We start from the raw sequence: 23082 nt of genomic DNA on the forward strand, positions 1-23082 counted from the left end.
CTGCTCTGTGCTTTCATTTGAAGGGATCATAACACGCAGCATGAAGGAACATGGATTCTGCTTTGTGACTTCCCTACTCTTCATAAAAATGTATCAGCTACCTGTATTTATAAGAATGTTGGGAGGGGAGTAGAGGAGCCATGGGAACAATTGAGTAATTTTAAATCTCTTCAGGAAATATACCACAAGAAATAGACAGATTTTGTAAATGCTTCCACATCATTTCTCTCACCTGAAAATAGGATATGCACACCGAAAAATCAATTATATCTGAAAGCAATCACTTTTATAATAAGAAAATATACCTTGTAATCCACTCCCCCAATTATTTTCCGAACCAGTTTAAATGTTAAGGCCCAAAGCTGTGTTCTTTCCCACTCAAGAGTGTCAGAGTTTATCAGGGATTCACAAACCAGCCTATAAAAAAAGAAACAGCCATTCCAGTTATAAGACAGAAATTTCCAAGTTCTCTAATAGCCACCGATATGGTTTGGCTGTGTACTCACACAAATCTCATCTTGAATTGTAGTTCCCATAATCTCCATGTGTCATGAGTAAAACCACTTAAATCATGGGGGACAGTTTTCCTCATCCTGTTCTCATGATAGTGAGTTAATTCTCACAAGATCTAACGGTTTTACATGGGGATTCCCCCTTCGTTGGGCACTCATTCTCTCTCCCGCCACCCTGTGTGATGAGGTGCCTTTTGCCACGATTCTAAGTGTCCTGAGGCCTCCCTAGCCATGCCAAACTGTGAGTCAATTAAACTTCTTCCCTTTATAAATTTCCCAGTCTCAGGTATGTCTCTGTTAGCAGCATGAGACAGACTAATACAGCCATAGTCTATGGACTGTATTATATTTATCCTCTCAAATATCTTTCATAAAAGTGCATTATTACTAAGCACACTTATAAATATGTGTAGCATTTTACATTCTTTACTTGTATGAAAGATCAAAAACAAAGTAAGAATGAAATAATATTCACTATGTTATATTTTATTAGAAAGAAGTGTATCTGGAGCTTTCGGTTACATGTTTACCATCTATCACCTTGCGGTACAATGCATTTTTCCAAGAGGGTGGCAACAAGATTTTTGATCCCACATCTTCTTCTGAAATGTGACACTGACATTTCTCCCAAGGAGAGGTAGGGGGAAAGTCTATGTTCTCACTCCTTAGATGTGGGCAGACCTAAGACTATGGCCGAAAGGATGCAGTATGACTTCCAAGACAAGGTGACACAATTTCTGTCAACCCTCTTTTGCACATTTGCTGTTAGGCTCCACCATGAGGTGAGAAAGTTCAGGCCACAAGGCGAGGGCCTGTGGAGGTTCTGGCTAATAATCCCAGCTGAGGTTCCAGATGACAGCCAGGAACCAACCACCAGATATCTGAGTGGGGAAGCTTTTGCCATGCTCCAGCCCCAGCTACATCGATCATTAATCATTAAGACCTTGAGGAAAAAGTGCCTCCTAAGCCCAGTCAACCACAAAACCATGAATAATTTTAAAACCTGAGTATTATTGTTTTAAGCCATGAGGTGTTGAGGTTATGCAGCAAAAGTAAAGTGTTACAAACTAATCAAAGAGATTAATCTCAGCCCCTGGGGAGAAACATCTGGTTTTGAGCCTACAAGCATTATATAATTCAAAGACTATGACTCCTAAAAACTAAAACCTGAGGTATTATATAAAGGATTACTTGATGAACCTCACTTTCTTCTTCATTCTCTTATCTTTTCACAACAACAACCTCAACCAATTTCCAATCATATATAGAAAAGAAAATTATTCAGATTGCTCATACCCACTAAACGTACCTGGGTGGAAGGAGACCAGTCTCAACTGCCATTGCTAAGCAGTCATAAAGAAAAGAAATTCTTTTAGGACTATGCTGACCATGAATAAACTTAACAATCCACTGGATACACTGTTCATGAGACTCCTGGAAAATTAGAGAATGATTTTATTTGGGGTCTAAAGTTACATTTTTATAACAAGTAGCTAATACTACAACTGGAAGTATACCAATACTATGAATGAAATACTTCACTATGAGCATCTGTGGATGAAAATAATTGTTTAAAAAAGCAAAATTAAAATGTTCAGATTTAGTATTTGTCACATTAAGCTTAAAATTTTGCAATTATATAGATAAAATGCTACCTTTTTATTATATGGGACCTTCAAAAGTATTAATTAATTAACTAACATATCAATGGTCAATAGAAAACTCTTAACACAGATCACTGTAAGGCATTGTAAACATTGCCCTTTATGGCATATATAAATATTACTGTCACCAGGGGTAAAATTCATTATGGATCAGTATGTATCAGCCTTATGAGAATTAGGTGTGAATCTAATCCCTAAGAGCCTAAAGAAGAGCCCACTATGAATCTAATGACATGTCACATTTCTAGACTTGCAAAACTTTAAATATGAGGTCAAATGTTGTGCTGTATCAAAGTTTATCTTCTAGGATATCTCCAAAAAGAGCCTATAATGTTCTGCTTCTCTCCATGACCACTGTTCTCATACATACTTCTATTGTGGCACATACAACAATGATTTGGAAATACCTATTTTCTTCCTGGTTTCTCCACATCATAATTCATAAAGTGTTGAATGAATTTTTTAAAAAAATTTTGGAAAGATGTTCAACATCACGAGAAATGCAAAATAAAATTATACTGAGATAAAATTTCTCATGTTTTGATCAGCAAAGATCAAAAGCGTAACATTCTATTGTGAGGTTATAATAAAAGATACTCTCAAACACTGCTGGTGGAAGTATAAACTAGTATAACCCTTCTGGAAAATTTAATAATTTCTATAAAACTTACAAACCAGTAAGGCTTTTGACTCAGCAATACTATTTCTAGGAATTTATCCTATTTTTCAGGCATAATATTATTCATCACAGCACTGGTTAAATGAGAAAAAGTTAAGAAGAAACTTAAGAGTCAGTAGAAGATTGGTTAAAAGGAGGAAGGTACAGCCATACAATGGAATATTACATTGCTATTTAAAAAACAAGTAAGAAAGGAAGGAACAAGTAACTCTTGAACTGATAGGGAATTACCTTTAGATTATTATTAGGAGAAAAAAAGTGCTAATTAATTAACAGTGTACATGGTATATGATCATGCTATAAAAATGTTTCTATACGCATAAAATACTTCTAGGAGAAAACATAACTTGAGGATATTGGCTACAGACAGAAAAAAGGACAGGTAAGAGAAGAGAAAGAGACTAGTTATTGGATCCACCCTTTTTATACCTGTGCATTTTGAACCATATGAATGTATTACCTATTAGAAAACAATTAAACAAAAGGTTAAAACACGGCTGTATTAGCATTATATGATCCATGTCTGGAGTGGCAAATCTTATCACCAGTGGCTGACACACAGTTCTCATTTCCCTACCAATAATACACCATGAGAAGGTAAGGCACTACTGGAATGTGAGCTCTTCGAGGATGACACATTTTGTCTTTTTCACGGATACATTTTCTGGTAGCTGTTCTTTGTTACTTTTACAGTTTGTTTCCTCATTTTTACTATAATATCTTCCTATCGTTATTATAGAATCTTGGTATTCCTATTGTAGCATCTTTGTATCAATGCTGTGCCAATCCCTTTATTAAGTAAAACAAATGGAATGTGTATCCTTGACAAGTAAAGCTTAACAAACATCTGTTTTCAAGTGTACCAAATAAATCCGAATAGGATGAAAATGATCTTAATTAATCTAACATAGAGGAGTTTTTTTTTTTTTTAACATTGCACACTGTGCAGTATCAACTTGACTTCTCAATATACGTTTTCCACTGAAATATACAAATTAAAACAAACGTAAGCCAGAATAAAAAATGATGACAATTTTATTTCTTCCTTCTCAGGAAGATCTTAAGAGCAACATTAAAGTAAATGCTAAAGGAAAAAAAAAAAAAAAAAAATAAGAGGCCAAAAATCATCAGCTGAATGTATTAAAAATGAAGTGCTCACCTGAGAAAGACCACCCCAAAACTGTCTGAAGGCACCCAAACAGCTAATTAGTTTTGTTTTCTCATCTTCAGGAGTATCCATAAACATGCTAAAAAAATTAAAATTACATTATTTGTCATTCGTTTTAAAAAGGTAATTACACACAATCAGAATAGTGGATCTTAGAACCTTCCAACACGAAACTTAAGTAAAATCTGACAGATACAATCACATGAAAACACAAAAATCCGCCACGCATACACTCACCCAGGAAAAGCCTCTTCTATAACTTCCGTTTTCTGTAAAAAAAAAAAAAACAAACAAAACGTAAACAATGTTAATTTTAAAAAGGCGCCTCCCTTAGCCAAGTATTACAATGTAACACGGGACAAGTCACCTTAATCAGCTCCGAAACTATCAATACCTATCTGGCCTGTCACTGTATCGATTTCAAAGGATACAACGAACTTGACAGCAGTTTGAGAATCACTAAACCTCCCCGCATACAACCTCAGTGTCAAAACAAGAGAATAAAAAGGGAAGCGTGAGACGAGGTTGCCCAGGGCAGCTTCCTTGGTCTGCTGCCCCCGCGTCTACCAGTCCCCGAGTCTTAGTCCTGGATGGCCGGCAGCTGCACTCACCACCACCTCTTCGAAAATGCTCTGCAGTTGCGTCTCCATCTGTACTATTACCCCCGCCTTTCCGGGGTGCCCGGCAAGGCCCGGGTCAGACCCGCGCTCCGGGAATATATGGGGCAGAGGGGCGGAGACCTCCGGAGGAAACCGTAGCTCTCTGGCGTCGCTTCCCTCCCCCAGTGCTTTACCGGGAGCGTTCCCTCCGCAGCCCAGCCAACAGGAGGAACCTGTACGGAAGACCGGAAGGGCCCGGTACGCGCTGTTTGCAAACCCCGCAGAAACCAGCGGCGCCGCCAGACGGTTCCGTCTGTGGAGAAGGGCAGCCCGCAAGCCAGACGAGAGCGCCCCCAAACGGAACCTTGAACCCAAGGACCCCGGAGGCGTCGTGGACCGCAGGCCGCCACCTCCCGGCTGGAGAAGGAGTTGCTTCCAGCTCGGGACTAACCCGTTTGCAGACTGGGAAATGAAAAGCTTGGAACCCAGAGGCTGCAGCCTGCGGAAAATGCTGGAGCCGCAGCTGATGTCTGTGAGCAGCTGAACTTCTGGACCTCCATCAGCGGCCTGCAGCCAGGAGCTGAAGCCACAGAAACGGTGTCTTCTCAGCTATGATAACCTCAGTGCAAATGTGATTGATTGACTTTTGAATGCCAAACCAATTTTGCTTCTATGGTATAAATGCTACTTGGTCATAATATATTATCCTTTTAAATGTATTGCTGGATTCTATTGGCTATTATATTGTTGAGAATACGTGTTTTTCTTCATATGCCACCATCATCACCAACCCCTAAAACATCTGTTATGCCTTTTGAATGATCAGCTTTCTTTACCTCAAAAAGAAAATTGTTGATTAGAGTCATAGACATCCAAAGGCCCTTTCACTTCTTCGAGGGTTGTGAAATGCCACAAACTGCTAAGTATGAACTACTCCTTTGTAGCTGCTAAGTGATGAGCTGATGACACTCCCCATTCATGGTTTTGTTATACAAGTCTCTGACCTGGCATAAATTTAGTTTTCTAACAACTTTAACATGCACATGCAACCATCGTTGCCCACACAATAGCTACTAAAAGCTGAAAAGAAAGAATTCAGATTCCCTGCTGGAGAAAAACTTGAAGAGTTAGGCTTCGTATATTGTTTGCTAGGGTTGCTATAACAAAATGCCACAGACTGGGTGGCTTAAACAACAGAAATTTCTTGTAATTCTGGAGGCTAGAAGTCTGAGGTTGAGGTTGGTAGGGTTACTTTCTATAGAGCCCTCTGTCCTTGGCTTGTAGATGACCTTCTTCTTGTGTCTTCACGTGGTCTTTCCTTTGTACATGGATGTGTCCTAATTTTCTCTTCCTATAGGACACCAGTCAGGTTAGGGCCCATGTAGCTACTCTAAAGAGCCTTAGTTTAGTTGAAGAAGTAGACATTTTAAACCGTAATATAGTGTGATATGTGCAATACTAGTGGTGCTAATAACGTGCCGGGGGGAAAAGGAGGAAATACAAATTTTTCTACAGAAAGGGATTTAGAAAGATACCTACGTAGGTTTGCTTAGACTGCTGTGAATAGCATACTATAAACTGGGGGGTAATTTGAGTCTGAGCAAACTGAAAGCTGAGAATTCAGGCTTCTTGTTCCATCCTTGTCCTATCATGATTTAGAGTGGGGGACTAAAGAGCCAACTGGAAACTCTGAGCAACTGGGCAGGGCTTATCAACTTTAAGCATCATTATAGTGTGGTCTGGGGGCATTGTTTCTTGGAGAATCCCCAAAGTTGGTATCATTAGGTCTTTCCCCTTACGTTGGTCTGAATCATCAAGGAAGATACATCTAATCTCTTACAAGTGGGTAAAGTTCTGACTGGCTGCCAACCGTCTTGCAGCCAAATGAAACAAGAAGCCCAAGTTCTCAGATTACAGTTTGCTCAGACTCGAATCACCCCAGTTTACAGTATGCTATTCACAGCAGTCTGACCAAACTCACATAGGTATCTTTCTAAATCCCTTTCTGTAGAAAAATGTGTGTTTCTTCCTCTTTCCCCGGCACTTTATTAGCACCACTAGTATTGCACAGATTACACCAGATTACCATTTAAAATGTCTACTTCTTCAACTCGACTAAAGCTTTTCAGAGTAGATACAGAAACTAAACATGCCTGCCTTTCTTAACACCTGGCATAAAGTCTGATACTTGGTGGTACTCAAGTCATTTTTCATTACTTTGGGTAGAATAAAAACAACCGAAGTGCCTTTATTTTATGGGCAAGACTTCCTTTGAGGTAATAGCTATTTCTGGAATGCTGGGTGTAGAGAAAGATTTGGAACACCTAAAGAGTCATATCTAGTAAAGTTATTATAATTTATAACAATTGGGTTCACTGGACATTTATGTATGTGGTAGCTTAGACTTCTAATGTTATTTCTGAAACTGTTACAAAATTTATTCAGCAAGTGTTCATTGAATGTATTCTAGGTGTTGGCCACTGTGCTAGACACTAAAACAAGACTGCAAGCCCTAACCGACCTAGTTCCTGCCACCACGGAGCTGACATGGCAGAGAGGAGTTTAAAGGTTTGGGAAAATAGCTTGGTTCATGCCAGGTTTCAGAGATGTAAACAGGACATGGCCTATACCTTCTGCTTCATGGACGGGCACTGTGGGAGCACTGTGACACTGAGCTCTACCTCAGAGAGCCCAGGCAGCATGGTTGTTTTATAATGTCTCTTCTGGAGACATCTCTAGAATCTGACTCATAAATGAGGCCCTCATGAGTACACTACAAATGAGAAGAGCCTATGAAAACCTGGAAAATGTTTGGAAATCAAATTATTTCTGAGTTTCAAAATGAACAAGAGAGGGCTCCTAGAAATCTAACACTACTAGGGAAGATGTCTGTACTTGAGACAAAGTAAGAGAAACAGTCTTCCAGGAACCAGAGACAGCCTTAGGAATGCTGATCATTCAGTAGAAAACAATTACTACACCACAGGAGTCATCACATCAGGTTCCTCATCTCCAAATTGATTATAGATGTTCATTGTGCTGATCAATAATGAGATTTTTACTTATTTAGTCAGAAAATATCTTTTCACACACGTAGGTACTGGCAAACAGTGGTATCAAACTGTGCAAACTGTGACCATTGATTCTACTTTGCCATAGTCATTGTTTGGAGGACTAGAGCTGGACTCTCTATTCCCTGCTGAGGTGTTTGCTTTGTCTCCCAGTGTATACCATTCCCTCTCAGACCTGGTTTGGCACTGCTGACATCAGTCTCACCAAGACAGCCAGTTCTCAATTCAGCTTCAATGTTGGATCTCCACTTGCTGAGGATTAGCTTCTGTCCTTCCCGTACCAACTGCCTACCTGTTTAGCTTTCTGATTACTTTGTGTACTTGTCAATCTCCTTGTAGGTTTTTCTGCTTTTTCCTCATGACTGGCCCTCCCTGAAGTTAGTCACCTGCCCATCTATCTCTGGCATTATGTTATTATGTGAGGTCTCCCTTCCTTTGTGGACTCCTTCTTCCTTTTGCTGTTGGACCTGAGCCTAGCATCCACCTCACCTCCACCACCCTCCTCAGTGTGATTAGTTTCTCTGGGCTCTCCCAGTCTAGCTTGTCCACCTATCACCCAAGCTCTAGCACTGGAACCAGGAAGGGCAGGTTCCTGAGACTTAAGGAAGTAGATGTTGGCAGGCCCCTAGGGCTTTTCTGAGACAACAACCCATTTGTTGCCAGAATTCTGTGGACATTGGGACCTTCTGTAACATGAGGAATGTTTATGGTTTACATTGATGGGTGACTTAACGGTAGCTGCCTCTCAGAATGCAAGTGTTCTGGGCCATTAAGCATTAAAATGTTCAGAGTAAAGTTTTCGGAACCAAGAAGGTACAGGTTGTTCTGAAGTTGAAGAAGAAAAGAAAAGAAGGTACAGATTGTTCTGAAGTTAAAGAAGAAAAGAATAGGCAAGGTTTCAAGGTCCAGTTAACTTAGAAAGTGTAGGTTCAGATCTAATTGACACAGGCAGTCTATTCCAAAGTCTAAGCTGCATGGAAGGTGTGGTTTTGGCTTGTGTCCATTGATCAGGTGAACTGTTAGGATTAAGTTTTTCTTTTTTTTTTCTTTTTCTTTTTTTAGATGGTGGTCTTACTCTGCTGCTCATGCTGGAATGCAGTGGTGCCATCATAGCTTACTACAGCCCCAAACTCCTGGGCTCAAGCAATCCTGACCACATCCTCCCACCTCAGCCTCCTGAGTAGCCAGGACTACAGGCATGCACCATAACTCCTGGATAACTTTTTATTTTTCATTTTTTTGTAGAGACAGGGTCTCACTATGTGGCCCTGGTGGATCTCAAACTGGCCTTAAGTGATCCTCCTGCCTCAGCCTCCCAAAGTGCGGGGATTACAGGTATGAGCCACTGCATCCAGCCAGGAATAAGTTTCTAGAACTTGAAAGACTCAAAAGAGGTTGGGGTTTAGAGTTCAGTTAGAGGAATTGTTATAGCTGAAAATGTGGCTGTCGACTTGGCAATGCCAACCATCTTCACTATACCTACTTGTATTATACATAGCTAGATTCCTTAAGGTTTATTCATCTCAGGACCTGAAGGACTAGGATGTGTCCCTATTATCATATCCAAAATTTAGTGACTTAGAGATAATCTAATAATCTCTGATAATTCTGAAAAATGAAGAATTCAGTGTCCAGAATCAATTAGTTTGTAACAGAGACAGTCACCTACAAGCTAAGCCTTTATCAGAGGCCCCCTGACTTCCCCATCTAGGATTTTTTTTGTGTGTGTTTTTCAGGGTTGAAAGAGGATGGGGATATACTTACTATGTACCCACAATTTTTTTTAATTAAAAAAAAAAGAAAAAGGATGAGGGATGAGGATGAAGGAAGAGAGAAGTGAAATTCTGGCAGTGTAGGGCATAAGGAATCACTTAGTAAAGATACAGAGTGAGAGTCAGTAGTACCTTGGTGATATGGTTAGGCTTTGTGTCCCCACCCAAATCTCATCTTGAATTGTAATCTCCACATGTTGAGGGAGGGAAGTGACTGGATTCTGGGGGTGATGTCCCCCATGCTGTTCTCGTGATAGTCAATTTTCACGAGATCTGATGGTTTTATAAGTGTTTGACAGTACCTCCTATGCACACATTCTCTTCTTTCTCCTGCCACCATGTAAAGAAGGTTCTTACTTCTCCTTTGCTTTCCACCATGATTGTAAGTTGCCTGAGGCCTCCCCAGCCGTGTGGAACTGTGAGTCAATTAAAGCTCTTTTCTTTATAAATTACCCAGTCTCAGGTAGTTCTTTATAGCACTGTGAAAATGGACTAATATACTTGGTGTACAAAACTGGTATAGAATCAAGTTACATTTTGGAGAATACCAGGAAGAAGCATCTGAAAGGGCAACTGGAGTGTCAGAACCAGGTTAACAGCAGGCTCTGTGGTGCAATGGATAGTGCATTGGACTTTAGACTAGATTGAAAGCACCAGGTTAAGCTCAACAACTAATGCTGATGCTTTCACTGGTTAGGCCTATAGGTGGAATTGGTGAAGTTGAGGGTATACCACACTAATTTTTAATTTTTCTAATTCTGAAACCCAGGCTCACCCGATTGTGGCAGTGGGGAATGTCCAAAATCTGTAGGATAGGGCAGGCTGGCAGACTGGCAACTCAGGCTAATGCTGCTGTTTTGGGAATGAATTTTTTCTCTGGTAAGCCTGTTTTTGTTTGTAAGGACTTCAGCTGATTGGATGAAGTGCACTCACATTATTGAAGACAATTTCCTTTTTTAAAGTCAATTAATTGTAGTTATTACCACATCTACAAAATATCATCACAACATCACCCTAGATTAGTGTTTGATTAAATAACAGGATACCATGGCCTAGCCAAGTTGACACACACAACTAATCATCACAGCAGGAAGGAAAAGTAGGATCCCTAGCAACTGAAGGTAAGGTAGAGTCAGTGCACTGCCATAAGTGCAAGTAGGCAATCAGAACTCAGAAACCCATAAAAATGGAAGGCACATAACAAATGATTAGATAAAAGCCACAGATCCTAGGAATCCCCTAAATTTGAGACAAATTATGACATAGGTTTGGTCTTTGTTTTTAAAAAATAGGTATGATTCACCAGCAAAATACTCTGAAGAAGGAACTGGTGGCATTTCACTTCCGAGATTCACTAACTAAAAGAATCGTGCATAAGTGACCAAGTCCCTTTGGTGGTCCTCTGACCTTATCTGTAAAATCTGAACATCTGATGAGAGTAATGACAAAATGTTTGCAGAAAAGAATTTGAATGTAAAGTGTTTAGACTGCCCTGAGCTACATATCACTAAGAGGGATATTTATTTATTTGTTTGTTTGTTTATTTATTTATTTTGAGACGGTCTCACTCTGTTGCCCAGGCTGGAATGCAGTGGCATGATCTTGGATCACCGCAACCTCCGCTTCCCAGGTGCCAGCGATTCTCAAGCTTCAGCTTCCCAAGTACCTCGGATTAGAGGCACGTGCCACCATGGGGCTGGCTAATTTTTGTATTTTTAGTAGACATGGGGTTTCACCATGTTGGCCAGGCTGGTCTCGAACTCCTGACTCCATGTGATCTGCCTGTCTCAGCCTTCTAACGTGCTGGGGTTACAGGTGTGAGCCACCATGCATGGCTAATTTTTGTATTTTTAGCAGACATCGGGTTTCACCATGTTGGCAAGGCTGGTCTCGAACTCCTGACCCAGGTGATCCTCCCGTCTCATCCTTCCAAAGTGTTAGGATTACAGGTGTGAGCCACCGTTCCCGGCTAGGATATTTTAAAAATACTGCTGCCTTAGTCAAAACTACATAAGATCATTAAACTGAAGTGGAGCCTGGGCTTCAGAATTAGAAAAATAAAAAATTTAAAAAAAAGAAAAAAGAAAACCCAAATGTCTCTGAGTACTTCTAAGTTCATCCAGTGTGGAGAGTCAGGTGCCCACATTATTCAAATTTTTTTATTATGATTTTTAAACACATGATACTCCATGTGGTTCCTGGAAAGAAATCTGCAAGAACCTGGATTTGGTTGTCTTTATGGCATCTTCTAGTTCTAAAATGAATTCCTTCTGTATCAACAACTAATGCTGATGCTTTTGCTGGTTAGGGATATAGGTGAAATTGGTGAAGTGGGGAGTATACTGAACCAAGGGAGTGATGGAAAAGACGAGCACAAACCCATAATGCCCGAAAGGAAAAGTGGCTCTCATGCTGCAGATTTATTTTTTATTTATTTTTACTTTTTCATTTTTTTATTTTTGAGACTGGGTCTCACTCTTGTTGCCCAGGCTGGAGTGTAGTGGCATCATCTCGATTTTCTGGCCTCAAGTGATCATCCCACCTCAGCCTCCTGAGTAGCTGGTACTATAGGCATGTGCCACCACACCTGGCCAATTTTTTGAATTTTTAATAGAGACGGGATTTTGCCTTGTTGCCCAGGCTGGTCTCCAACTCCTGGACTCAAGCAATCCTCCCGCCTCAGACACCCAACGTGTTGGGATTACAGGTGTGAGCCACCACAACTGGCTATTTTTTATTTTTTGTTACAGGGCCTCACTCTGTCTCTCAGGCTGGAGTTCAGTGGCGTGATCATGTGGCAGGCCAGGTCTCACAAACAGGCAGGCCTCCATAACAACTGTTTCAGCACTGACTGAATGGTTAGGTTAAATATTAAAGATTGAGAGAGCCAGTGCCCTTACACAAAAGCTGGAACGAGTAACAAAGGCCCACCAAGATTCTTGCCCAGGTGTTCCCCGGCCTTAAAGCATGAGAAGATAATGAAGGAATACTCACACTCCTTGTGACAAGACAGTTGTCAGGAGATTCCCAGCAGCTGCCGGGTGAGATTTTCCTGGGGACTCTCCTGAGGGCTATCCCATGCGCAAAACCACATGTCCCTCTGCCTACCGGGAATAACGGAGAACAGGGTGGACATGCTGAAAGGGTAAAACCAGATTGTATACCAGGAGCGTATTATTTTCCTATCTAGGTTTGTTAAGCCATTTGCCTGGTACTGCCAATAGGGCTTGCTTATATACCCACTTTGCATTTGGTTAAGATCAGTTTTGAGTGGGTCTTGAATCTGTTCTGCCTGAGTGTACCCACCCCCTCTTGTCTTTGTCTGAAATCTGTCTCTGCTTGTTTGTGTATCTGTCATGGGTCACTGCAGCCTCAAACTCTGGCCTCAAGGGATCCTCACACCTCAGCCTCCACCGGAAGCTGGGACTATTGGCATGCGCCACCATGCCTGGCTAATTTTTGTTGTTGTTGTAGAGACAGATTCTCCCTATGTTGCCCCGGCTGGTCTCAAATTCCTGGACTCAAGCAATCCTCTTCCCCATGATTTTCAGAAATAGTGTCTAAATCCCATGTTTCAGACATGTTTAGTTAGAATAGTGACGCAGTCATTGTATTTATGTTGGAATGCATTCTTTTCATATTTGTTTTCTCACTGCTTTTAGGGTTGGAAGAGTTTAGTTAGAGTAGTGTTTTCCAAAGGGTGTACTGCAGTCTACAGGATTTTGATAATCTTTTCATTAGAGAAGAGTACTCAAGCTTTATTTAATCAAGGGGGTTATCATAGAACTCATGTTCCATGGAACCACACTTTGAGAATGACTGCCTTAGGGTCACTGAAAGTAAAAGAGCTTAGCATCCACTATTTGCTAAAATTCTCTTTGGCCAACACAATTATTAATTTAACTTCTTTCATCACAAAACTGTAACCCCTTTTCAGCATGGAGTACACTTGCTAGGATGCACCAGTCTAGATAAATAAGAAAATAGTGAATTTAAATTGATTAGTGAAAATTGCTTGGATTTGGGGAGTTAGAAATCTTGGGTATCAGTTCTAGTTCTGGCACCTAGTAAATAAGTAACTTTGAGCAATAAGTCATATATAATAATTTAAATACTCAGAGCCTTAATTTGCTCACCTAAAAACAAGAATAAAATGTTTATAAGGGATATTATTAAGTTTGACTTGAGCTAATGTGTATACAAACTAGTCAAATTGTGAAGACTGTAACAAGCAAGACATAATTATCACAGAGATATGTACTTTATATTGGTTCAGTAGAGTTTCAGAATTTCTACTATAGTCAAAGCTTGTTTTGCTATATTGATTTTCAACTGCTATGAAGTTTATAGAAAAGCAGAAAGTCTGAAATTTCTGTGACAAGCCTTTTGTTTGGGGTTATTTTAAAGGAAACAGATCAGATTGTATTAAAATTTGATGATTGCATTATTCTTGTTATATATGTCTTGACTAGTATTTAGTAAAAGTTATAAGGAAAAAAGGAGCAGTTGTCTGCAATATACTAGAAATGAACTTGAATCTTTTCACACTATCGTTATTACAACATTTTTCCTCTCTCCAGATTGCCCAATCACTGAAGAGCTGTGATCTTCCTAAACAGTTAAAAGTCAAGCACAGCTATGTAACTCATACAGTTTATCTTTGCCAGATTAGATGAAAGGAGCACTACCGCATTCTGATACCAGGACAATGGAATCTGTGTTGACTTTAGCAACAGAACAACCTGTTAAGAAGAACACTCTTAAGAAATATAAAATAGCTTGCATTGTAAGTACAATTCTTATTTTTAGTCTTTCCAGTTTTGTGACAAATGTTAAAAGTATGATTTCCCATTTACATTGCTTTGTATTGCTATTAAAATGTAAACTTTTAAGTAACTGTATTAAGTGTTATCCCTATGAAAACTCTAATGCAAATTAATATCTTAAATCATATTTTACAAGAAATTTGAGTAACAACAAGTTAACATTTCATTAATCTCAAAAGTTGGAATCCATGACAGAATGCTTTGTGACACTGATTTTTTGCGTGATTATAACTACCTCTCAATCACTTTTTTATTGCATGAGTATTTTAAGACAAGAAAGTGAAAATTAAAATAATCATATCCTATTATTTACCGAACCAACAATTTTATCCTATTTTACTTCACTCCTAGAGATAGTCTCTTTTGTCTATTTTCTCTTTCTTGTCCTTTTATGTGGTAAGATCTCCTGCCACCACTCCTCAGCCCCCCCAAAAAAATTTCCTTGATTTTTTCTTTTTTCTTTATTTTTCTTAATTTAAATTTTTTTCCCTTTTTCTTTTTACTCCAGAAATATGCTTATCCATTTCCTTGATTTTATTACTCTTTTCCCTTCGCCATCAAAATTTTGGGGAAAAGAGGGCTTATTTCATTGCTTCAGTTTTCTCAGGCCCCAACCATTCCTTCGTGCTCCGGCTTTTTTTCTACCGTACTAAGTCCCCGACTCAAAAGTCAGTCCTCCTCATTCTTTGTCCACTTGAGTGTTCATAACAACAATAACTGCCTGGTACTTTCTCATTCTGAATTATTCTCTCCCCTTGCTTCCACTATGACACTGACATTTTCATTTTTATGACTTTTTCTTTTTCTGCATTCTTAGTCAACAATTTCTCTATTCTCATGAAAATTACAACACAAGCTTCACTAAACCCTATCTAAGATCTCTTAAGAAATCTCATGTTCTCTAATAGTCTTTTAATTTTATTTTATTTTGAGACAAGGTCTCCCTCCGTTGGGATCTCAACTCACTGCAACCTCTGTTTCCCAGCTCAGGTGATCCTCCTGCCTCAGCCTCCTGAGTAGCTGGGGACCACAGGTACATGCTACAAGGCTCAGCTAAGTTTTTGTGAGTTTTCTTTTCTTTTGTAGAGACTGGGTTTCACCATGTTTCCCAGGCTGGTCTCAAACTTCTGGATCAAATGATCCACCTGCCTTGGCCTCCCAAAGTTCTGGGACTACAGGAATGAACCACCGCACCTGGCCTCTAGTTTTTTTAAGAGTCATATCCCCAGCCAAGAATTCCAAGTAATCCACTAACTCCGACTTTTTGCCCAGTCTCTGTCACACAATTTCTTTTTTTAAAAGATGTTATTATTTTGTTAATATGTATATTTTTAGAGACTGGGTCTCGCTATGTTGCCCAGGCTGGTCCTGAACCCTGGGCTCAAGCGATCCTCCCACTCAGCCTCTTGCGTAGCTGGGGACTATGCGTGTGCCCCAGTGCACTAGCCTGTTTCAAATGCCTGCGTCCTGACTCCTGACTCAGTACCTTATACCAAAACTAATTGCATTATTTTTTCACACCTATCTTGCTGCAGTTTTTCCCTGTATCCTGCACTTTAAGGTCACCACTATTCTCTGTCTCTCCAGAATTGTTTCAAGAAGTAAATAAAACAATGTGAATTAATGTGTGTAAAGCCCAGTAACAAAATAAATCCTGAATATATTCCATTTAATCTTTATCCTTCTGGGAATTTCAATTTCAGAGTGTTCTTTACAGTTCTTATGCATATATATATATATATATATATTTATTTATTTATTTTGAGACACATTCTTTCTCTGTTGTCCAGGCTGGAAGACAGTGGCATGTTCATAGATCACTGTAGCAACCTGGGCTCCAACTTGGGCTCAAATGATCTTCCCATCTGAGCCTTCCGAGTAGCTGGGACTTTAAGCATGTTTATTATATTTATCCTAGCTTATCAATTCAGGAAATTATAAAATCTTCCACAGCAAAATTTGTGCATCATTAATTTCCCTTCTTTGTATCTTTCTAGTGGTTTTGAGTATATATAATGAAGTTCAATATTTTTAAATCATTGTTTCAAAAGCACCCTGATGTCTTCAAACTTTTACTAAAGTTTCATGTAAACATTTTGAAGGTATCTGCTGTGTTTCTAGCACTCTTTGTTTAGCCCAGTTAAAGCCAAATGATGTGTTCTCAGTGGTTTTTGACATTCAGAGTATTCTCCCCACTTTGTTCACCGCGTAACATCGTTTTAGATATATGTGCACCCCAATATCTAGAAGCTTTTTTGGAATTACTTATTTATAGTAAATGATTATAAAGGCTTTAAAATAGACTTCTTAGGCACAGCACAGTGGCTAGTGCCTATAATCCCAGCACTTTAGGAGGCCAAGATAAGAGGATTGCTTGAGGCCAGGAGTTCCACACCAGCCTGGTCAACATAGTGAGACCTCCAACTCTAAATAATAATAATAATAATAATAATAATAATAAATAAGCCTTTTACTCTCAAGGAGCTCACAGAATCATGTAGAAAACAAGCCACAAATACATGGAACAAATACAAAATCATGAAGAAACAGATTCTAACATTAAACATTGTGAAGTTTTAAAGAATCTTAAGAACAGCTAGATGTTGTTGATTTTTCTAGCAAGTTTGAACAGCCAAAGTACCAAAGATAAAGTGTAAACCAAAATATGTTAATTTGTAAGTCTATGACTCGTGAGGTTTANTATAATCCCAGCACTTTAGGAGGCCAAGATAAGAGGATTGCTTGAGGCCAGGAGTTCCACACCAGCCTGGTCAACATAGTGAGACCTCCAACTCTAAATAATAATAATAATAATAATAATAATAATAAATAAGCCTTTTACTCTCAAGGAGCTCACAGAATCATGTAGAAAACAAGCCACAAATACATGGAACAAATACAAAATCATGAAGAAACAGATTCTAACATTAAACATTGTGAAGTTTTAAAGAATCTTAAGAACAGCTAGATGTTGTTGATTTTCTAGCAAGTTTGAACAGCCAAAGTACCAAAGATAAAGTGTAAACCAAAATATGTTAATTTGTAAGTCTATGACTCGTGAGGTTTAGCAGGAGTTCCCCAATGTTGTTTTTCTGCTTTGTAGTAACTCTAGTCTCAGTCGCCTGTGTCTTCTAAGCACCATGACAAGGGATGAACTGCTAATGGTGCTATTTAGTAGATGTTTATGTTCATTTTTTCCCTCCGTCCTCTCCACTGAATGAATACATACTGAAAGGTCACTGACCCTTGGGCTAACTTTGACACTTCATGTAAGAATTGTTTTCTTAGTATTTTAACATAGCTTCCCCAATGGTTGAATTCACTTCCATTGTAAACATTAGATGTGTTAATTTTCCAGTTGACTTTCAGAATGAAATCAACCCTCAAAAAAAAAATCATGTAGTTCCTAATTATCTAAGCAAAATCTGATATTTTTCTTTTGTGAAAGTTTTTTTTGCGTGTGTCTGAAACTATAACAAAGGTTATTGTAAAATACTTTCCTGAGTAATTTGATTGTGTGTCCTTTTGCCATTCTTCATGACAACACACAGTATTCAAGCCCTGTCATCCAGCATACTTATCTCTGAACTTCATGTAAGACCAAAGGGGGCAGCTAGAAGAATTATCTTTAATTGTATCATAGATTAATCTAATCATAGCATGAAGTTCGTTACACCAAAGGGCTTTGTCAGCAGAGTGATAATGAATGACACAAACAATCTTTGGTCAGGCAGTTTCCAAATTACCTAAGTGGTTTGTATGAGTGGAAGACCAAAGCAGATCATTTATTTGGACAATATATTTTTATGCAGGTTAAATATTATCATCATCCTGTGATAGAGTAGGAAAAAAAAAGCCCTGATCCCTTAGAATGAGGCAGTTAAGGATTTAATGGTTCTGGAATTCTTTTCAATAAATGATCTACAAATGGGTGTCTGGTTTTAAAAAAATGGCCCACAAAAATGGTTTTATGGTTTTAATTCTTAACTTTAACTCAATTTGCAGTTAGGTTCATTGCATTTGAATGGTAAATGTGTTTGAATTTGAAGATCTGTAATAATTGGTATCTTTAAATTCTTCCAAAATATTCTTTCTTATTTTCAAGCATTAAATAAAATACTATACCTCTAGTTAGGCCAGATACTAGATCATTGTTGGATCTGGTATCTGGTATAACTAGCATGCTGCAGGTACTTAGAGAGAATACTGAGAAAGGGTGGTTATTTGTATCTTTGTAATTTTTTAAAACATTATAAAAGCTACTTTTTCTTTTTTGCAATAGGTTCTTCTTGCTTTGTTGGTGATCATGTCACTTGGATTAGGCCTGGGACTTGGACTCAGGAAACCGGAAAAGCAAGGTATACCCCTCAGTCTTTTCTCAGAGCATTCCCTTATTTCTTCTCTCTTCAGGCCTTAATTCATTAAAATGTATCTCCCATCCCAAGCCTCCTCTGTCCTCTGTGCAGCATTCTGCTCCTAGACATCTCCCACTCTACACTCTACTTATCTGGAGCCCACATCTGTGGTTGGCATTGCTCACTGTACTTTCTGGACTTTACTTTTTCACCCTGCTCGTTTGAGATTCATTATCATTCCAGTGTGTTTTTCTCTTACATGTCTCCACCCTTTTCTTTTCTTTTTTTGACAGGGTCTTACTCTGTCTTTCAGGCTGGAGTGTAGTGGCACAATCTCGGCTCACTGCAGCTCCTCCCTGCCCTCAGGTGATCCTCCCATACTTGAGCCTCCCAAGTAGCTGGGACCACAGGTGGGTGCCACCACACCCGGCTAATTTTTGCAGTTTTGGTAGAGATGGGGCTTCACTATGTTGCCCAGGCTGGTCTCGAACTCCTGGGCTCAAGTGATCCAACCACTTCAGCTTCCCAAAGTGATAGGATTACAGGTGTGAGTCGCCATGCCCAGCCCTTCTTCATCTTTATAATGGACTTTGGTAAGTGGATCACAGGCTTTTCATTCTGCTACCACTGTCATTTTCAACATCTGATGACAAAATATCTAGCCACTTAGTCTTGAAAGTCTTTGTTGCTTCATTCCCATGACCTCTTGCCACCACCCTGTACCTTGACACCATGCTAGAGCTGTTCTGCCTTTAAAATCTCTTGGTTCTGATTGGGCAGTGCCAAATTTTTGAAAAGTAGTGCATAATAATATCTTCAAAAAATTTGTTTCTCATAAGAAGCAAAGAAAACAGGAGAAATATGTCCCCAAATATAAAATACCTCACGTTCCTTTTGCTGTATTTCATTATTATGAATAGTAAATGCACCACTTGCAAATGACAATATAAAAAGAATTACCTATAATCTTTTTACATATTATTTTATTACTTTTACTAAGGTGAAATATGAGGCCAGTTGCTAGATCATTCATGTCCCTCCCTTTCTGTTGTTTGTTTTTTGAGACAAGGTCTCACTTTGTTGCTCAGGCTGAGTGCAGTGGCGTGATCACGGCTTACCACAGCCTCAATCTCCTGGGCTCAAGTGATCCTCCCACTTTGGCCCCCCAAGTACCTGATATACAGGCATGCACTACCACACCTGGTTAATTTTTTAATTTTGTGTAGACATGGGGTCTCACTATGTTGTTCAGGCTGGTCTCAAACTCCTGGATGCAAGTGATCCTCCCACCTTGGCTTCTTGAAGCCTTGGGATTGCTGGTGTGAGACACTGTGCCCAGCACGCTTACCCCATTTTTGTCTTCTTAAAAATTTTATGAACAATAATCATGTCTCAAATAAACCTCATTGGCTACTATACTGCCACTGCACAAAGCTCTGGACCCCTTTTTAAATATCACTGAAACCTTCTAGTGTGACTCCAGTGGAGTAAGTCTCATTGCTGCAGCATTAGGAAGCCTCAGTAAGGTTAACTGGCAATTTTCCAGCCATGTATCTACTTGAGAAATACTCAGTTTCCCTAATATGACCTAGGAGCGCAGCAGAACTGAAAAGTTGAATAATTGCTGCAAGATTACTATCTTCCCTTGGTCATTTGGCTGTTGTGTTTCTGGGCCATGGTGCCATTCCTTGATCAAAGAAATGTTGACAGGCCATTTCAGTAGTATTGTTTTGACGTTAGTTCACACAAATGGGCATCATTTCTTGGCTATTTTACCCCCTAAATCATATAAATTGATTGCAAAAGGCATATCTAATGTCGGAACAAAACCTCCTTTTGTTCCAACTCTTTCATTCACTTTAGTACACCCATTGGCTGGCTTCCCAGAGTCATTTTTCCTTGTCCTCTTCCTTTCATCTGAGTTGATCAGCCCTATGTGGCAGTACTCTCTTCCCTCTCCCCGGCAGGACATTGGTAATTAACTCCAGCCTCTTTTTGCCTGCATCCTTAACATAGTCATCCTGTTTATTACTCATTTTTCCACTGCATCTATTCTCCTAAACCCCAACCCTGAGTCATTTTCACCATTTTCCACTCCAGTTAACTCACCTTCCATAGGCATTATGTATTTTTTTTTCTAATGTGAGTTTTAAAATCTGTGCATGTTATTACAGAATTAGCTAGCCAGTTGTGCCATTACTGTGTGTTATTCACTGTTACTTTGCAGTTACCACTTAAAATTTTTTATTATATAAAGTCTCTACAATTATATCTGCATTATTTATCACTTAATCTGCAATTTCCAGCACAGTGCCTGAAACAATTACTTTTGGAAGTCATCCTTGGCTCATTCCTCTTCTTCACTCTTTATATAAAGCTAAACTCAAACTAATTGCACTTTAATTTCTCTTAGCTCTATTTACATCTTCCTTATGTCTACTGCTACTGTCTTCCTTCAGGCCCTTATCATTTTTGGTTTGGGTTAAAATTTCTTGCTTAGTTCAAGAGTTTCCATCCCTACCCTACTCACCTATTTTCCAGAGTGACTTTCTAAAACACAGATCTAATTCATTACTCTCTGCTTACTCTTTAATGACTTCCCGTTACCAAAGGTTGGGCTTCAAGCCTCTTAGTATGGCATATGCACCTTTCCTCACTCTAGTCCACCTCTACCTTTGAACTCTACCCCTTTAGCCATCATAACCCATCTGCTGTTCTCCAAGTATGCCTTCCTTAGCTTCACTGATTTTTAAAATCTTGATCCTTTCTCAAGACTCAATGGTGTCCTTGAATCCCCTTGCTAGTTTTTGTCCCACCCCATGTGCTCCCATGTACTTCTTGAACACATTATTATTATTATTATTATTATTATTATTAAGGCAGAGTCTTGCTTTGTCGCCCAGGCTAGAGTTCAGTGGCACAATCTCAGCTCACTGCAACCTCTGCCTCCCGAGTTCAAGCAATTCTCCTGCCTCAGCCTCCCAAGTAGCTAGGACCACAGGTGTGCACCACCATGCCTGGTTAACTTTTGTATATTTAGTAGACATGGGGTTTTGCCATGTTAGCCAGACTGGTCTCAAACTCCTGACCTCAAGTGATTCTCCCGCCCTGGCCTCACAAAGTGTTGGTATTATAGGCGTGAGCCATGGCGCCCGGACTTATCAGTGTCATTATTTATTACATTGCACTGGTAGATCCTGTAGCACCATAAAAATCATCTAGTTGTCTGTTGTAGTCTGTGCCATGTACTTCCTGTATGCTTCCACTGTTTAAGTGTGAGATATTGGATAGCTCCTAAATGTTGGGGCCCTATTTCCTTTACTTTGCAGGCAGCTGCAGGAGGAAGTGCTTTGATGCATCATTTAGAGGACTGGAGAACTGCCGGTGTGATGTGGCATGTAAAGACCGAGGCGATTGCTGCTGGGATTTTGAAGACACCTGTGTGGAATCAAGTATGAGTTCTGAGAATAAGTTTATTAGCATGTTGGTTGTGCTACTATTAATACATGTCAAATTTTTTTCTTTTCTTTCCTTTTGTTTGAGACAGAGTGTCACTCTGTTGCCTAGGCTGGAGTACAGTGGCATGATCATGGCTAACTCCAGACTTAATCTCCTGAGTCTAATTGATCTTTCCACCTCAGTCTCCTGAGTATCTGGGACCACAGGCATGCAGCACCACACGTGGCTAATTGTTTTTAACCCCATCTCTACTAAAAATACAAAACTTAATCATGTTGCCTAGGTTGGTCTTGAACTCCTGGGCTCAAGCAATTCTCCCACCCTGGCCTCCCAAAGTGCTGGGATTATAGGCATGAACCACTGCGCCAGGTCTGTGTCCAAATTTTCATCTACATACCTTGTGTATTAGTTTCCTAGGGCTGCCACGACAAACTACCACAGACTGGGTGGCTTAGCCAACAGAAGTTTGTTTTCTCACAGTTCTGGAGACTGGAAGTCCAACTTTTAGGTGTTGGCAGGGTTGGGTCCTCCTGAAGACTCCGAAAGAGAATCTGCTCCATGCCTCTCTCCTAGCTTCTGGTGGGTGCTGGCAATCTTTGGCTTGTGGCAGCACAGCTCCAGGCTCTGCCTTCATCTTCACATAATCTGTGTCTCTTCACATAGTCTTCTCTCTGTCTGTGTCTATGTTTAAATTTTCCCTTTTAATAAGAACACCAGTCATACTGGATGAAGGCCCACCCTAATGACCTCATTTTACTTAATTATCTACAAGTAATTTTTTTTGAAACAAAGACAGAAATGAAATAGTCTGTCATTTCTACTTCACTAATTAGCTAGAATGTTCTACAATGAGAAATATCTATGAAGCAAAATGTTTTGTTTTGCTAATTTTGTTAAGATTTTAAAATTTGTTAAATTTCCCCCATTTGATATCAGTTATTCTCATTGGCTATTTCTTTTTTTTTTTTTTTTTTTTT

At 39.5% G+C, this 23082-nt stretch overlaps 2 protein-coding genes across 5 annotated transcripts in view; one reads left to right on the forward strand and one right to left on the reverse strand.

The window, feature by feature from the left end:
* Positions 1-4866, reverse strand: part of MED23 (mediator complex subunit 23) — a 41429-nt gene extending 36563 nt beyond the window's left edge. For 2 of the 3 annotated variants that reach the window (XM_017852793.1, XM_017852792.1), the window contains exons 1-5: positions 4635-4866; positions 4261-4292; positions 4015-4102; positions 1822-1946; positions 306-417 (exon numbers count right to left, since the gene is read on the reverse strand). In XM_017852793.1, the coding sequence (XP_017708282.1) occupies positions 306-417; positions 1822-1946; positions 4015-4102; positions 4261-4292; positions 4635-4673 (396 nt within the window). In that variant the 5' untranslated portion in view covers positions 4674-4866. The remainder of the gene's footprint in view (positions 1-305; positions 418-1821; positions 1947-4014; positions 4103-4260; positions 4293-4634) is intronic. The other variant, XM_017852794.1, reaches the window with a different exon arrangement.
* A 7512-nt stretch (positions 4867-12378) lies between these two features.
* The window catches only part of ENPP3 (ectonucleotide pyrophosphatase/phosphodiesterase 3), a 102830-nt gene continuing 92126 nt past the window's right edge, over positions 12379-23082 (forward strand). The window contains exons 1-4 of one of the 2 annotated variants that reach the window (XM_017852799.1): positions 12379-12506; positions 14133-14251; positions 18574-18649; positions 21976-22098. In XM_017852799.1, the coding sequence (XP_017708288.1) occupies positions 14138-14251; positions 18574-18649; positions 21976-22098 (313 nt within the window). In that variant the 5' untranslated portion in view covers positions 12379-12506; positions 14133-14137. The remainder of the gene's footprint in view (positions 12507-14132; positions 14252-18573; positions 18650-21975; positions 22099-23082) is intronic. The other variant, XM_017852800.1, reaches the window with a different exon arrangement.

The sequence above is a fragment of the Rhinopithecus bieti genome, unplaced genomic scaffold (assembly GCF_001698545.2).
Source record: "Rhinopithecus bieti isolate Rb0 unplaced genomic scaffold, ASM169854v2 scaffold_35536, whole genome shotgun sequence".
NCBI lineage: Eukaryota > Metazoa > Chordata > Mammalia > Primates > Cercopithecidae > Rhinopithecus > Rhinopithecus bieti.